The sequence below is a fragment of the Aspergillus thermomutatus genome (genome assembly GCF_002237265.1).
Source record: "Aspergillus thermomutatus strain HMR AF 39 chromosome Unknown NODE_206, whole genome shotgun sequence".
NCBI lineage: Eukaryota > Fungi > Ascomycota > Eurotiomycetes > Eurotiales > Aspergillaceae > Aspergillus > Aspergillus thermomutatus.
This window is the reverse complement of record NW_020798255.1, coordinates 35,776-53,296: the sequence shown is the minus strand read 5'-3', so window position 1 is coordinate 53,296 and position 17,521 is coordinate 35,776. Positions and strand designations below refer to the sequence as shown.

The 17,521-nt window shown below is 49.3% G+C and overlaps 4 protein-coding genes across 4 annotated transcripts; 1 reads left to right on the top strand and 3 right to left on the bottom strand.

The window, feature by feature from the left end:
• Positions 1-223: 223 nt before the first annotated feature.
• CDV56_105842 (unc-93 family MFS transporter) lies at positions 224-1,971 on the top strand (the record flags this gene model as incomplete). Its single annotated transcript, XM_026759461.1, has 4 exons — positions 224-814; positions 876-1,483; positions 1,573-1,668; positions 1,734-1,971. 4 exons carry the CDS (start codon positions 224-226, stop codon positions 1,969-1,971), a joined length of 1,533 nt encoding a protein of 510 aa, XP_026611790.1.
• Positions 1,972-2,556: 585 nt separating this feature from the next.
• On the bottom strand, positions 2,557-4,823 carry CDV56_105643 (S10 family peptidase; the record flags this gene model as incomplete). The annotated part of the gene is made up of 10 exons (XM_026759262.1): positions 2,557-3,126; positions 3,219-3,277; positions 3,352-3,505; positions 3,573-3,623; positions 3,683-3,799; positions 3,847-3,862; positions 3,932-4,055; positions 4,126-4,242; positions 4,308-4,412; positions 4,475-4,823. 10 exons carry the CDS (start codon positions 4,821-4,823, stop codon positions 2,557-2,559), a joined length of 1,662 nt encoding a protein of 553 aa, XP_026611789.1.
• A 1,531-nt stretch (positions 4,824-6,354) lies between these two features.
• On the bottom strand, positions 6,355-9,165 carry farB1 (putative C6 transcription factor (Ctf1B); the record flags this gene model as incomplete). Its single annotated transcript, XM_026758918.1, has 3 exons — positions 6,355-8,570; positions 8,639-8,872; positions 8,961-9,165. 3 exons carry the CDS (start codon positions 9,163-9,165, stop codon positions 6,355-6,357), a joined length of 2,655 nt encoding a protein of 884 aa, XP_026611788.1.
• A 5,619-nt stretch (positions 9,166-14,784) lies between these two features.
• CDV56_104659 (uncharacterized protein) lies at positions 14,785-17,124 on the bottom strand (the record flags this gene model as incomplete). The annotated part of the gene is made up of 1 exon (XM_026758278.1): positions 14,785-17,124. The coding sequence occupies one exon, from the start codon at positions 17,122-17,124 to the stop codon at positions 14,785-14,787; it is 2,340 nt and encodes a 779-aa protein (XP_026611787.1).
• Positions 17,125-17,521: the final 397 nt, after the last annotated feature.

The window sequence follows — 17,521 nt, the reverse complement described above, 5'->3', positions numbered from 1 at the left end:
ATCCGTATATACCTATACCCCGTATATACCTCTGGCCTCTATCATCCTCTCTTGTTGCTCGCAATCCTTGGATACCTATCCTGGTATATTAGGGCACGTTTGCTGATCAACAAACATTCTCATCGCCTGCTCATCCCATCATTCACCCGCTGGCTCTCGCTGGAGCCATTGATTATCAATACCGTCGCTTTTCTTCGTTCTTCTTGCCACACAGCATCCAATCATGGCATCCGAAAAGCCGGAGGACGGTCACCGGTCCGAGAAGGAAGGTCCTGCAGCCACCTCTGATCCCGAGATCGGCCATAATAGCACCATCGTCGGTAAGCCGTGGATGTACAAGCCGTTGAAACTTGGGCCCTTGACCTTGCCGTGGTTTGCTTCGCCCGAGATCCAGTTGATCCTGGTCTCGTTTGTTTGCTTCCTGTGCCCCGGTATGTTCAATGCGGTCAGTGGTCTCGGAGGTGGTGGACAGGTCGATCCAACGGACACCAGCAATGCCAATACGGCTCTGTACAGTACCTTCGCTGTTGTCGGGTTCTTCGCAGGTTCCATCGCGAACCGAATTGGTCTTCAGCTGACCCTCTCATTTGGTGGTTTTGGCTATTTCCTCTATGTGGCATCACTTCTCTCCTACAACCACAACCAAAATGCCGGCTTCCTCATTTTCGCCGGTGCCCTGCTGGGTGTTTGTGCCGGTCTATTGTGGTGCGCGCAGGGTGCGGTCATGATGAGTTATCCGCGTGAGAACGAGAAGGGAAAGTTCATCGCAATCTTCTGGGTAATCTTCAATCTTGGTGGAGTTATTGGAAGTTTGGTACGTGCTCATCACAGGCTTGTCTCCAGGAAGGTAGTTTACTGATTCCCATCGCGTACAGATTCCCTTGGGCCAGAATTTGCACTCGGACGCCGGAACGGTCAATGACGGGACTTACATCGCCTTCATGGTTCTCATGGCTCTGGGATTCGTTCTCGCCTGGTTCCTTTCGGACTCCAAGTACGTCGTGCGCAAGGATGGGTCCCGCGTCATCACGATGAAGAACCCTACCTGGAAATCGGAGCTTCTCGGCCTCTATGAGACCCTTCGCACAGACTACTACATCGTCCTGTTCTTTCCCATGTTTTTGGCGAGTAACTGGTTTTACGGATACCACTTCAACAGCGTCAATGGCGCCTATTTCAACATTCGTACTCGATCTCTCAACAGTCTGCTCTATTGGCTTATGCAGATGGTTGGTGCCTTTGTCTTTGGTCAGCTTCTGGACCTGAAATTTCTCTCTCGGCCCATGCGAGCCAAACTCAACTGGCTGCTCCTCCTTCTCATCACTATGGGTGTCTGGGGTGGGGGTTATGCTTTCCAGAAGCAGTATACCCGTGCCACCGCCACACAAGACGTTGACTTTACGTCCCATGGCTACGTTGGTCCCATGTTCCTCTACATGTTCTACGGCTTCTACGACGCTGCTTTCCAGACGTGCGCATACTGGTGAGTCCCCGCAATCGTTTCTTTTGGAGTTTTTGTTGCTCCCATTAGTTTGATAGTTAGTTTGTTTTGAAAACGCTGACAACTTCTAGGTTTATGGGATCCCTCTCCAACAACGGTCGTAAACTAGCCAACTTTGCAGGTTTCTACAAGGGAATTCAATCTGCTGGTGCTGCAGGAATGTGGCGGTAAGTTTTTTGTTGGCATATATCGACTCGCAAGAATATTCTCGCTGACATCTCCGTCTGTGCAGCATGGATGCAGAAAAGACCCCCTTTATGACGGAGTTCGCCTCCTGCTGGGGATTGCTTGTTGGCAGCCTGTTGATTGCTTCTCCCATCATCTTCTTCAAGATCAAGGAGCACGTGGATGTCGAGGAGGACCTCAAGTTTTCCGACGAAACAGCCGAAGATGTGAATGGTATTGCCCTCGAAGATCGCAGAGACTCTACGAAGGGAGAGACAGTCGAGAAACAAGTGTCCTCCGCATAAGTCGCTCTCGCGCGCTTCCTTCGATCCACTTCACATTTACCCGAACATATTGACGCGTCGTGTTGGCGTACTGTATGACAACATGATCCTTCTTCATGTTTGTACTTGACTTTTTTTTTTTGGTTATTATTGCATTACTGCTTTTTTGGTCGAGTGCCGACTCCTCCAGAGCGTTTTGGATATTTGAATGAGGCTACCGGGCATGTATCTATGATGGACGACCACTAATGTTAACCTTAATTGGCCGACGAGGCAAGACCCTGGTACGATTCTTCTTGCCGTCTCTCTTCGGTTGTGAAGACATTGAGTGCTGGTGTGTCGAGCTTGGATTCCTCGTCGGATGTGCATCAGGTTCATACTCTCACATGCATATATATATTCCTGACTAATCAAGTTCGTTCTAAGTTGAGGTGTTCATTCTACGAGTTGGGATAATGATCAAGAGCTCGCGTAGGAGACCTGCTTCGAGTGACTGCGGCGGGCAACCGTGATGAATGTATGGCTCCACGTAGGTCCACACTAGATTTTGGTGCAGCCTTGATCCTAATATGTACAGTTATACAAAGAGGCATGCACAGCACGAGATCAGTAGACACTGGTGCTAGGTGACGCGGTAGGCAAGGGCACGAAAGACTCAGTGTGGGTCGCCTTGGCCGTTCCGTTGGTGCTGTATTCGGGCCAAATCTGGGTAGTGCCCTGGGCAATGTCCCAGCCGAAGAGAGTGCGGTTGAAGAGCTGCAGCGACGCGACAGGCTGGTAGTAAGGAACCTCGTGGCCGGCTTGGTACACGCGAGTGAACGAAAAGTTGCCATACTCGCGGGTCTCACCGTACTCGACGCCATCGACCACCATTGGGGTGTAACCGGAGGCCCGGAACTGCCGAGTATGGGTGTAGTTCACCGCGAGGGAAACGGCCTCGCCACCGAACCAGTTGCAGATGTAGTCGGCGTCACCGTAGATGAGCGACACGCGGACGGGCAGCTTGAGAATTTCCTCCAGGTCTTCGATGAAATTGGGCCAGACGAAGTCGCCGGTCTGCTGGAAGGCGAAGTATACATCGTTGTTCGACTGAGTGTAATTGATGTTCACTCCAATGGCGTTCATCACCGAGTCTTTCTTGAGGTAGTCGACATAGTACCCTTCCGGTGTAGGATCCTGTGCAGCGAATCGGATTCAGTCAGGGCTTTCAGGCTCTTCGGTGCTTCCAGATGATGTTCAATCATAGAGTGCGCTCTGTTCCCACTTACGTTGTACGGGTGTCGGATGTCATATACGCCGCGGCCACCAAATACATAGTATGGTCCCTCTAATCATATGGGTTAGCCGGAAGTCTACATTTTGAAGCAAGTCTGTGAGCCCGAGGTCGATTGATGAACGTACCGACATTGTCTCTGCACATGTTTGTGGCCTCTGTGCAGAGCGCATAATCCGCCAAAGAAGTACGGTTTGTCTCCTTGCATAATGCGACTTGGTCCTGACAGCCATTTGGCATCTCATTTGCGAATTTCATGTAGCTGTACACGGTATCATTGACCTATGAATTAAAAGATGTGAGTAGGTTTGTCCGAGACACAGCCTTGTCTGAAGCAGGGTCAACTCACGGCCTTGATACCGTAGGTATTGTTCACTGCAAACTCCGGGTAGTAGCTTGCCTAAGAAAGAAGTTAGCAAATCCCAATGCCCGCACCCACTATCGAAACTGCAAGCATACCTGAATGGCTTCGTCGATGATACCATTAATGATGCCGAGGGAGTTGAAGTTGAGGTGAATTCCTTCCACTGTACCATTCGCGATTTTCTCATTTTGCTCATGGAAGTGATTGAAGAACTGCAAACATTAGGCCATGTGCCCAAGAAGCGGAATGAGAAACTCACAGCTGGGCCATAGTGTCTTTAAGACGGGTGAGCCTAAGTCAGAAAACGATCTCTAACATAGTGACAGTTGAAAGGCATGACCTACCCTCCGTAACTTTCAGTCCACAGACTGAAATCCTTAGACTTGATCTTGTGGTCCAACTGCGGTAGACCACCCATGAAGCCTTGAAGAATTTCCCAAGCGGCGTGAGCGGCAAGCTCAGTAGTGTCTGTCAGAACATATTGTTAAGAGACCTGGCTGAGTAGTATCTGAAACGGGATCAGGGTTGAGAAAATTACCAATTAGGGTAGCGTTAATGACTGGGTATCGGCCCTGGATGCCGGCGACAGATGCATTCTCAAAAACACCAGTGACGGGATTCAGCGAGCCGGCTTCTGCCTCGCTGTAGGAAAATCCTGTATTGCGGTATCGTGAGTCGTGGGCTTGGATCATTCAAGAGCGGCTGTGGTCTGATGCATACCGACGCCCAGAGGCTGAGACAGGAACAGCATATTCGAGACTTCATTCCACGAGTAAGGATTGATAATGGAGTCGATTGTGGAATTGATCTTGCAAGGACCCAATTCTAATTTAATCGGCAATCAGATATCAAAAAACGATCTAGATTCAGAAAATGGGTGCGCAAACCTTCGAACAGGCCTATCAAAGAATCACTTCCAGGACCACCGTTCAGCCAGAGAGTAATGGGGGCATTTTTGGGGTCGTGGCGTGCTTCGAAGAACCAGAAGAAAGTGTGAGAATCTGGCGAGAGGTCAACGTAGCCAGAATATGACTTGACTCCAGGTGTGGTCTCGCAAATGCCCTGCTTTCCAGGTTCCTTATAGCGAATGGTGACATTGTTGGCAGTGTGGATAGTCTTCACTCCAGTAGGGTTTTGGGGTAACTGTCGTCTATCAACAGTCGCCGGCTGGGGTGTTGCTGGTACCCAAATGGCCGCAGCCACGGGCAACAAGGAAATCAAGCCGTATCCACGCATTTTCGGGGCCCTTGAGGGTAGTAGCTGCGAGAAAAATGCTAGCATGCGCCAACCTCAATCCCTAGGCCAAAAAAGAAAAGCTCCCTTTCACTTGCAACTCAAGGAGACAGTGGTGAAACCAGGGTTCTCGCTGGCTTTAATATGAGAGAGACCTTGAGCTCGATCATGGCTCAAAGTGTGAGGGGAAACTATCTGCATTGCGGGGGTCTCGGATCCTTGTAGAATTAGGTTGATAATGAGGTTGCATCGATGATACCTGGATCCTGGAAGATCCAACCAGCGACGAAGCAGATAGACAGAGCAAGCGGCTTATCGACAATGTCTCGCAATTTAGGTGCTGATAGGTCTTGATGTGAACGAAGCACTTCCAAGAACACACCATATTCTCCAAGCCGAGCATCACATATGGCGCAATTTTAGTGTCTCCACCAATGGTGCATGCGAAGCAAGCCAATCATTGTGGATCAGTCAACAAGTCTCATCCTCCGGACATAATCAATGAGGATCGACAGCTGTTGACAAGTGTGATGAGGACGTGTCTCATGGCTGTAAGAAGACCTTGGAGCACAATTCCAGCTTCAGAAATGGAATGTCGAGAAGCGGCTCAGGCAAAGCAAGTACACATTCTGGGTCCTGTCCTTGATAAGATTCAACGAGCGTCGATGGCAGAGCAGAACAGAAAGACTCCAGAGACTAGGTAGCCCCTCCGCAGCAGGTGGAAGATCGACAACTTCCCATACTATCAACACGACCTGCCAAAAGAGGAATAGCGTAGCAGAACATCACGGGCGACCGACGGATAACATTATTATTATGGATCCTGTTTAGCCTCAAGGCAAGTAGATATGCTATTCTCCATTACAAAAAATGGTTCTTTTTCTGTGGCTCCATGAAAGCGCTCAAATGTCTGGCTGCCATGCTCTACATGCGGGATCGATGAACCAAAGACAACCACAACAAAGCACTACTGCGTAGAGCCTTGACTTGTCTTGTCATGGCCTCACCGCTGCTTGGCCTTGGTCTAGATAGTCGGTCAGCCTCCGGGACCAGTTCGGAGGCCAAGAAGGCACCAAGAGGGTCGTCAGCGATGTAAGCCTCAATCTCACTGCGCTTTGAAGCACCAGAAAGGCAGGAACCCGAGTCATAGTCTTTGCTATTTGATGCTGTCCGACATCAAGGAAATGATGCTATTTGGCCAAGGTAAGTCATTGCCGAAAGAAGAAGAAGAAGGTCAGAGACAAAGAGAGCGCGTCGTAATACAAGTTCATTGCTATTTTCCTTGTCATGCTTTTAATACCCTCTTGTAGTCAAACAGTCGCCAATGCAACACCAACGCAAGACGTGTGAATATATATACCCAAAACTGTTCATGTCCCCCAAGTCCCATTATACATAAACCCCGTCAAGGAAAATCATATCTCGAGGCATACAGAAAGTGAAAGGAACAAAAGAAAAGGAAAAGGTACGCTCCAAATTCATAGTCGAACAACGTTCAGCATTCGACGGAGTCCCCGATTGTAAAGCATTCACATCAGCCACTTAGGCTCATACCAAGGTCGGCGTCGAGATGAGCTGTCAGACCGTTCGAATCTGAGGGTGCTGTCTCGGTATTGCTGTGCCCCATGGTCGCGACGACGCGGTCGCTGTGAAGCTGACCGTCACCCAGGCTGGCCATATCAGCCTTGTTTCCGGGATCAAAGCCCATCAAGCCAGGCATGCCATTCATTGGATCCACGGTAAATCCAAACCCCTTGCTGTTGGGACCGGATCCGTTAAGATTCATATGATCGTCGGCCGTGAAGAAGTCGGCACCGGCATCATCAAAATTGATGAGAGCATCAAAATCATTCTGGGTCACCTCGGCGTCATTAGCCAAGTCCATCAGCTCGCTAATACTCAGCTCCGAGTCCAAATTTGGGATGCTGAAGGCATCTCGGTGATAGTTCCGGTTGATGTTGGCGGTACTGCCGTTTTCACTGCCATCCGAGGGGGGAGGAGTAGAGGCGAACAATGTCTCGCCTTCTTCGACGGCGTGGCGAGCAGTTCCAACACCCGCGGGCTTTGGGTAAGTCAGATCGGGAATCTTCTGGGCAAGAGAATCCGGAGGGGGTGTCAATGTATTGACCCGTGCGCCCGCATCAAAAGCGCTGCTGGAACGAGCTTGCACGTCCTGGGGAGCCACTGTGAGCTGAATACCAGCCTTTCGAATTGCAGCTTCCAAGAACGATGTCGCGAAGTCAGCTGATGCATAGATCTCTCGCAAACGTTGTAGAATGCGCATGCACTGGTAGAATCGCTGGAGGCTGGTCATCCGCACGCTGGGGTCGCTCGACTTGATATCGAGGAGGTGGATGATGACGGCGGGCAGAAGTACGGTGACGCCGGTAGTAGGAAAATATCTCGTCAAATCCAAGCTGTGCAAGTCCTGCGCAATATTCGTGATTTCAACTGCGGCGAATCGAACCTTGTTCCTCGAGATCTCCTGCAGCTCTGCATCCATTGACGGGAAGGGACTAGCAGGAAGGACCTGAGGACGATGCAACGCGCTTGATGTAGTCAGATAGACCATTTTGAGGAGAGCGCGATGAGAGTGCAAGACTTCCTGGGCTTCTGTCAACTTCGCGGGTGCAGCCGGAGCGTACTGGATTTCCGTAGGAAGATTGGCCAGCCAATCTTCCAACTCCTGATCGCAACGCCGAACCTCGAACGTTTCTGCTGCCGATTTCTTGGGGACCAACATCATAGTCGTCTCCATCGTCCCGCCAAACTTGTGACTGAGAACAGAATACTGAGCCGACAGGACATGACTGACGCACAGGCAAAGCTTCGCCTTCTCGATGAACATGAGGGCCAGCTCTTTCTGATGTTCAACATTTTGCAGAACCTCTGAGTTCCCCACCATGCTCACGATTTCCGGCGAAAATGGATGGAATTCGAAGTCGTCGAGCGTCAACATTGGAACATCACAGTCGTCGTCTTTGACACGCATAGGGCGCCTCATGCCTAGGGCAATCAAGCGATCGCGAGTATAGGTGCTCCACCAGATACGTTTCCACATTCGCTGCCGCCGGGCGTCCATGCGAGAATTCCCAGGGTCCCGATGCAGGCCGATGGTATGCGCCAAGGACAAGCTGACGCCCATCCAGTGCCAAGTGTCTTTCTGGTCATCGGGGGTCTCGTACCAGTAAGTCATCAGCAGCAGGGATTGGACGAGCGAAATCCGATCGACTTCATAATCGAAGTCATACAGAAGTCGGGCTCGTTGGAAGAAGACCTTTCGGGCAGCCTTTCTCGAGGGATAACCAGCAGCATGAAGGTGCTTTAGGTCGATAAAAGCCGTGCCAGCAAACATGACTGCCTGGAACAGCAGAAGACTCATCCGATGAATACCATCATTCTGCACGATAGTCTGTAAGAACTCCTCCAAATCCAATAAAGGCATGTACGTGTGCACATAGTGGATGTAAGCCTTGAGCAGTTCGTTCCTCAACCCAACGTCGGGTACTGTTAATGCTCCTTTCATGGACAGGTATTCGATATCTTCTTTCTGCAATCGGGATGGTAAGCCTCTGATGTAGTCCGGCAGAAGTACACCGCCGGATCGCGCGTTGGAAAAGGAAGGATCCAATAGCTGCTGAATCTGTGACGTGACATGGTGAAGAGGAAGAGTGGCCGGAACTGCAGGATTAGGGGCCATTCGCCTGCGAAAGTGGTTCCCTCCCCCGATTCTGCTGGCCTGACTCTGATCTGTGGACAATGCCATGTATCAGTACAGGGATTACTGCTTGCAAAAAAACAATGGCGGAAATACGAACACAGTAGGTGCGGCATATGCTGCCCTTGATCCAAGTCGATGGACTGCTGAGATGGTGATTCAGGAGCAATGTCCGCATTCAACCCGTGAGACTCGCTGAGTCTCCTGAGAAAGCTTCCTGCGTCCTCAAGGCCCTCTGCGGGCGACTGAGAAGGCTGGCGGGTGGCATTTTCAACCTCGACACGTGATTTCCTGAAGAGTGACGGCGAAGCGCACTCGACGTTAGCCACGAATACTGCAGCGCATCGACATATGTAAAACGAACTTTCTCCTCTTGCTCTCTGTGACAACACATTCTACCTGGTCCAGCCGGCAATTCGTACATGGTGAACCGTTCTCCACCACATCACACCGGACTTTCCTTGCACGGCAGCAACAGCATGCTTTCGAAGCCCGCCGCTTGACCGGGCGAGAATTAGCAGAGAGCCCAGCCGTCGAGGCTTTACGTTTACCCTGGGATTCGGTCTCCATTGTATTTGCGGATGTGGGCGTCGATGACGATACAGCGAGATTACCAGAGGTAGTCATTGTGGAAACCAGGCGAACCGATGAATCTTGGGATCCAATATGATATGATATCAACTATTTGTGGCGGGTATAAATCACAAGAGAGTCTTTCTCTAATTTGCTGAAGAGGGAAGATGTATAGTCGAAAGGATGAAGGAGGTATAGATAGAAGTCGTCGCCAACAAGGGGATGAGAGAAAGGAAGAACGAAGTAGATGGTTAATGGAGCACAGGAGTGAGAGTGGAGAGTGCCTATTTTTTTTAGAATATGATATGATTGAGGATTATACTCTCAAAAGAGGAAGATTTTCATAGTCCATCATTTCGTCCAAAGGACGAAAAGTCAAGCGATAGCTGGGGCCCGGGGAGAGAGAATGTTTAAATAGTAGTAGCAAGGTAACAATAACGATCGATCCTATGGATATCCAATGACTAACAACGATTTACTCCATACTTGTTAGAAAAACCCAAATAATAATAAAATAATACCTAATAAAAATGGTTGTAAAGTCAGGAGGCCCTGTGAGTGTTGGGAACTTGGGAACTTGGGATGATGAGCCCCCCGGATCCACTCGCCGTCAGTGTTGCCTCCCCCAGACAAGAACCACCGTCAATCCAGAAGAGTTTCAAACTTTCAATTATTATCTAATTCGGACTAACTACTCCGTACCTTTGGGATCTGATTTACTGATTCACAATTGGATAAGCTGGACCAAACTCGGTTGCGCTAAGAGCCCAAGGTACCTGTAACCTGTAGACTTGGAGACTGGAATTGAGGGTATTTTATCCCAGTACCAAACGGGATTAGGGTGGGCCAAGTTCGGCGGGGGGTCGAGCGACCGGGGGATGGGATGGTTTATTCAGCCAGTCATAGGTACCTTATTTACTACTCCGTAGATGCCATATCCTTCAGAGGCAATGCATTCTGGATGAGCGTCGTTGAAGCCAACAGTATCCGCTTTCGCTAAGGTACTTACTTATCTTGGAGTCAGGAATCGAAGCCGATAATGAGATTTTCCAAATTCTCAGGTTCATGGGGAAGCAACCAGGGGGAAAATGGAGGAGAAGAAGCCGTTTCCATACCCGGTTTCTCCCTACTCCACTTCCGTCTTTTCCTGAGCCACACTGGCAACTGCAGTACCCAACCATCATTATTGTTTCCCATGCCGGAGTCGTGTCCTCGGCCCGGTCACGTTACTTGGCCTGGCCGCCACATGCAGTCACGGGGATTTCGAGAGTTAGAGGGGGTGAGCGAATCAATGCAGTTGTCATTGGTCATTCAGAGGCCAGTTTGGGTAAGGTCTGGCTGTTGAAGTGGAGCCCATCGTAGTGGGACTGGTGGGCAGCTGCGTCACAATCTCGGAATTTTTTCCGTTTCTTTCTTTTTCTCCTTTTTCTTTTTTTTTTTTTAAAAAAAAAATCTCAGTATTAATCAATTCTTTAACCAATGACCAATCTCTTGCTTTGCCTCTATTAATTGCGGACCATCTTACTGCTTTGGAGCGTATGCCGCTTCGAGAAAGTCAGAATACCTTTTTTGTGCCAGCGTTAAAACCTTCAACCCGATCACAACAAAATACTTCCAATCTTCTAAGTTCTAGTCCGAGTCCACTTTAATAGCATAAGTTGACAGCTGCAAGGAGGCATAAATGGTCTTATGTGCGAGACATATGCATTGTCCAATGTTCGTACATCCATAGCACGCAGAAGAGAATGGAATTCCGTGCTCCGTACTCCGTACCGAGGTCCGCAGCTACTTTGCATATCAACAACTAGGTACACACTTCTGCCCTAGGATGACGATCCAAATAATGATTATGATGATGATGGGCTTGAAGGTTCTGATAATTCTTCGGTCTCGTCTTATACTTAGAACCGTCACACAATTCGCTTCATAAAAATCTATTACAAGGACCCTGAATATCTTGGCCATAATCACATTACTAGGAGTCTGGAACTACCTAAGCCCATGAGGATTTTGGGCAAAGAATTATATGACATGCTAGCACTCATCTTGGAAGCAGCTTCGTGAAGATTGCATGTCAGCTCAATTGCTGGGCCTAGAACTCAATCGATTCCATTGCGATCTCTTACTCTTCTTATATGATCGAGGCGCGCTTCTACAAATCAGTGAACTCTTCAGAAGCTGTCAGGACGAGTTGGAGCCTATCTAGAGACTCGAAGGCTGGAAGCTGTCTCCGTCACATTGTCTCCTCACTCCAGGCCCATGGGGAATCATCCCCACCCCGCCAGTTGCCGAAATTGGGATCGAAGCCGATCATGATCCTGATGGCGGATTGTAGAATAGGTACGGAGTACACGTAGTATCTCATGAGCAATTCCGGTTTAGACCAATTAATACAGCCCCATGGGACTAGGGACCGGGGTCCAGCTTATCTAGTAGCTATCGATCTACTCCGTACTTCGAGTGCCTCGAACTTGCGAAAAGGGGGATACTGCGCAGATTGACGTGTTCTCGATATTCCAAGCGGTATTAGGATTCATCTCTACCCATTATATACGTATCAATCTCTGCGCCGTTATCATTGAACCATTGATCCTGATTCACCTAAAAAACCATCCATGTACTCCATATGCGACGAAATGTTGAATGAGGGATTAATAACAGTGTCATGAGAATTATTGTCTTTACTAAGTGCAGAAACTCCACAAAAGTCTACTTGTGCCATATCTACCACTCTGGATGCTGGAGGACATGGAAGATGGATATGAAGCACAGTGCAGCAGGTGTGTGCATAGGGCCAGAGTCGAGACTCCAGACCCGAGACACCTAACTCAGGATTCCGATAAACGGAGCAAGTGAGAACAAAGCCTTGATGGTGTTGATGTAGAACTCGATTTACACTGTTCGAACGGCGAAATCGAACAGTTCATATCCGTGTCACTCATACAAGATGATGCTGCTCAGTTCAAAGATCAAAAATCCTGGCTGGTTGTTCTCTTCAAGTTCTCTTCAATAGTATCACCAGTTCCATTCTCGGGCCCTTTCCAGTTTCTAACATTTAGCATTAGCTATAACTGCCGATATTCGGAGGGTTTAATTCTTAGTGGTCGAGTAGCTTATGTACAGTGTCGTCATTTCAGACGATCCCTGTTGTTCATCTCTGAGGAGCCAACAATAATTTCGATTGACAGGTGCAATTTAGAGAGGTTGTAAATGCCTCAATGATCAAATAACAGGTATTGGGGATATCCTCGCATGTAGCAGACATTCTTCTTATCATACTGTCTTTCTCTTCACTGAATTCAAAGAAGACAATTCACGCTACCTAGATCATCACGATTCACGAGCCAGAGTTAAGTTGTTATGATTGAACCTAAGAAGAGACTGGGGTTGCGCGGGGAGGAGCCTGAGGCCTGAGGAATGAGGACAAACGGTAAAGACCGACATTTCAGTTGTGGCACCTCACCTTTTGGATCTCACGAGGGAATGTGACCTGACCCAATCAAAATTGAGTCGGCGGATACTTGAGTGGGACTAGACTGGAGACTGCGAGCCAATCAATCTTGATCTCAAAGCAACATAGTTCAAACTAGGTACCTTAGGTACCTTGCAAAACTTCATAGCTCAAGAGTCAAGGCAAGAAAAATTCGTTTCGATCATGATCAGTGATGATATGGAATGGAGATTGTAGGGTAAATCCTTCTCTACTAGGCACCTATTCTCTCAAGCCTATAGATTTGAAGTATTCACGTTTTAGACTGTCCCCCAAAAATACTTCCAGGCTACGTACAATGCTCGCGTGCCATGGGCCATTTCTCAGTGCCGAAACTCGCTCCTCCGTCCCCAACCGTCGCACGGCAAAGGCGGCACAAGGCGGTCCGGCGGGCCAGCTTGAGAGCATTCCCCGGTCTGTTTTCGGTCTCGATCAGATGCAGAGCCCATTCAGAACCACCTTTGACTGGGGAATGGAGATCCGGGGTGACAAGAGTTCGTCTGCATGGTCAACTTGGGTGGACTGATCTCGAATTCCATCCATACAGCCACAGTCTCTGCTGAAAGTCCGGGGTAGACAACGTTCTTCTCTCAGTCCTTCTTTTACTCCTCTGAGAATTCATGACCACTTGCCCTGTGTACTGTACCTAAACCAAGAATGCATCCTGTCAGTGAGTGCCTCTTGTGCATAGACCTTTCTCAATTGAACCAGTTGCATCTCTGACGCACAGATGATCGGCTCGCAGTCTCTCGGTCGAGTCGTCGGAAGATGATTATAGGTGCTCGTCTTACCTTTCACTCGGACGGACGGACGGACGGGACGGTAGAGACTATCTGACGCAGTTCTCACTACTCCGCATGGTAAGATAATGATCCTGAAGCAAGTATTCGAGCTCTGGCCTCTAGCCTAAGTCTACTGTCTCGTCCACGTGGCGCACCTACACCCTCAACAACGAAACAACAAGCCCACAGCCACAAGTATTCGTACTTCGTAGTCCAAATAACCCCGCCAAAGCACCATCGGACATCTTCCCGAACTCAGACGCGGCAATCCGAAGTCGTATGGATCCTTGAATAATCAATAATAATAATAATAATTACTTCAGTAGAACACTTGGCCGGCTTACCCCACGTTTTCCTCTGCTGACTTCGGTGGTAACCCGATGACCAGTTGTCAGGTCGATTCAGGTGGACAGTCGACATACGAGCACTATGATATTAATGATGGCATTTTTTTAATTTCAGAAACCGAACAATGATAATCAATTTGCAGCCCGGTCAACCTGGAACCAGTACCTGATAACAATAATGACTAGACCCATGCAGAGTTGAAACGCAAGTTGCACTATCAATATGGTATCCCCCACTTGGATCACTTGAAGCTCGGATGCTGAGGGGAAGCAAGGGTAAGCTACCCTCTACTGAAGGGGTGTCTTACAGTAACAGACAGATGATCTCTAATGGTAATAGTATTTGCCAGACAGGATACTAAGAACGAGCCATGTTCTGACTTTAGTCAAGCTATACTTTGATTGAGTCCCTACAACCTGATAGTGCTGCTATTGAGACTGTTCGACTCAAAGCATCTCTATGCATGGCATGTAGCTGCTCGAGAATTTCACCTGCATGTCAGGATATCAGCGTAGCCCTCAAATTATGTCAAGGGAGGATATAACAATGCCCAGTTAGGATATATGTGCTATATATATACATGTTTACATGCTATACTCACTGATAACGGGAGCATGCCACCATAGCCAACCGTAATTATATTTTCATTGATGCTACGGGCCAGCAGCATGGATTCAACCAATGATACATCCCATGACTCCAGTATGCATGAGCACGAATAAATAAACCTATTCTAGCTTCTGTTCTGGAGCGGATCAGACACTGACTCCAGCAAGGCCAGAGCTCTCACAGACTTCGAAATGTTGAAGGGATCATGGTAATTCATTCATTCGTAACGCAGGTTAAACTCCTCGAACCCATACAACACCCAACAGGATATCTCTGAAAGGGCAATTCTCATAACTTCAAGAAAGCAAAAGAAAACATCTGGACTGTACGTTGCTCGTGGGGAATACCAGAGAACAAACAAGACAGGCAACACTACCAAGGGAAAGGAGGAAAATAAAGCTCATGATTGGGCAGAAAACACAGCATCAAAACCACGACTTGCTTCTAGACACCACCACGCCCCATGCGTTCTATGGAACCCAGAATACCGCCTACACCGCGACCCGGAGTAAAGACGGCAATGCCTGACTTGCCTCCGCTATTGCCTCTGATATGCCGGCCCGCTGGTGCGCCAATCTTAGGGATCCTCTTCTCCCCGTTCCCAGACCCTGTGCTAGCAGGCCGGATTCCACTAGAGCCACTGCGGCTGATACTTCTTCTGAACTCTTCGGTTGACTCTGCCGTGGCAGGCTCCGGCTCTGGCGTTTCATACTCCGCACTCATGATGGGAGACTCGGGGGCGCCAGATGGCTGTGACACGTTCTGCTGAATTGCCAGCCATTCATCCACAGCGGCGACGAGCTCTCCCTTCTCTGCTCTCTCTACCTTCAACTCGGCATGCAACCGTTCGTTGTCCTGCTTGAGGGTTGCCATCTCTTGCTGCAGACCCTTAATTTGTGCCTCCAAAACGCGTTTCTCCGCCTCGTGCTCGTCATTCTGATGGGCAAGAATGCTAGCATCAGGGCGGGAAGCCTCCGACAAGGCAGCATCGCGCTCGTTTTGCAGCCGCTCATTCTCCTCGCTGACGGCTTTGCATTTGTTCTCGGCTTCCCGCACGCGCTTCTCCCAGCGGGCTTCGTAGCTCTTCTTCAAAGCAGCAACCTTGGTCTCGTGTTTGCTCTTGTACAAGGTGTGAAGCTCACGTGCAACTTTTTCGACTGCATCTTGGACTTCCCTTGCGGTCTCCTCGGCGGTCGTCGTGCATTGGGCACTCCCGTGGTCGCCAGTCTCATTAGGAGCTGACTTACGCGCAGCCGATAGCTGACTCTCCAACTCGACCATGCGTCTTTCCAGCTGTTCTCGGCTTTTCTCCGCCTCTTCCACCTTCTTCATAAGCCGCTCTTTTTCCCGCTCACCCTCAACAATATCTGCCCTGACAGTTCGCAAGACGTTTTCCATCTCTTGACCGCGTCGCTGCCATTCGGCTTGCTCAAGTTCCAGAGCCTCTTTCCGCGCAGCTTCGTTACGGACTTCCTCTAGAGCTTCTCCAACCCGCCGTTCAGCATCCGCAACAGCATGCTTCAGGCTGGCAACTTCCGCCTCTTTCCCGCTCAGAGTCGCCTTGAGTGAGGATATTTCAGAAAGGAACCCAGATTTCAATGATTCCAACTCCCGAGGCGTGACGGTGGGTATAGACCTAGGCGTCGGAATCGCAGGAATGTCAAAGTCGAGCAGCGAGACCTTTGAAGGGGACCGAATGGATTCTCGAAGAGTCCTCAACGGCGAACGTCGCGAAGGGGAATATCGCTCCTTCTGTACACTATAGCGTTGACGTGGAAAGAAGTTTGTCTGATCCGTCAGGTCAAGCAAGTTTGGCGTTTCGCTTACGTTTCCCGTATCCCTATATTCTCGCCTCTTAGGAGTGGGCGAAGCGATGGGTGTGCCGATGTCGATGAGTACGGATCGCCTTTGTGATCTCCTGGAAGTCTCAGGGGTAGCTGGTGCAGGGCTTCGGGATTGATTTTCATCCGTTCTTCCCGGGCTGCTGGGTAATAGTCGAGTGGCCTTGCATGGTGAGTCCCCTCGCAGTTTCGCGAAAGATGTCATGTCTGCGTTAGGAACGGCGGAGAAAGTACTGAAACATGTGTCATCCATCGGATCATGAGAGTCGTCATTCATAACATCATCTGCAGCCTTCATTTCCAAGTTCTCCTTTTCAGAGAAAGTATCATCGTAGTCATTATGTTCGTCAAGGACAGTGCTCATTCCCTCATTGCGTTTTTCCTCCACCATGCTATGGGCAATTTCGTTTCCGGTGCCTCCTGCAATCTCTCTTTCATGCATTTGGGGCTCCTCGTCGTCATAGACTTGAATATTCGGTATGTCCCGTCGGCTCATCCCCTTTTTGCTTCTATCATCTAATCCTTCCGTCGCATCCTGGTCTTCTGGACAATGACTGTAGGAGCGCTTTCTGGCAGTCATGGAGCGCTCGCTCTGCCCACCTGAGACCTGTCGGTTACCGAGCATCCGAAAGTCAACTGTATCGTCTCGGCCGCCGTACTGAAACGGCGAGCTGGGGAGTTCTTCGACAGACTCAGGATCTTCGACATCAAGAATGGGATCCTGCGAGTGGTACATATCTGAATAGCGCCCGCTGTGGGGGGTATTTGTGTTCGCGCCGCCGTCAATCGTTTTCTTCGGACTTGGAAAGACATTCTCCGATTCGCTCTCATTCATCAAGGATTCATCTGCCTCAGCCATCTCGACTTTCAATCCATCAAAGCCCAGCGAAATGGCTCGCGAATTTTGGCGCGAGGTCGTCAACGGAGACAGAGGTTTGGACATGACAATCGTGAATGGGTGTTCGTCAAGTGAAGAGCAAGGGGATTGACATATGAATCGTATGTCTTTAAAAGATTCTTGTAGGCTCTAGAAACATCAACTCAAGGCGAGTGATGATGATATGCACAGCAACGGATAACGTCTGACTCGGGCAATGCAAGACAGTTAGTGATGGGGTTTATTATTATTTTCGGCTCGTTGCCAGGATGATGCTGTAAACAAAGCTATTCCTGATGTGTCCAAAGTCACTAAGCGGTGGAACGTGGCAATTCTGTGATCTGCTCTTACCGCCTTTCGAAGTACAAAAGAAAAGGCCTCTATCAGTGTGGATAAGCCTGCCAAGGACTATGTCCTTGATGCGAATAGAACAGCGGTACGGAGTAGAATGTGTATTTTTCGC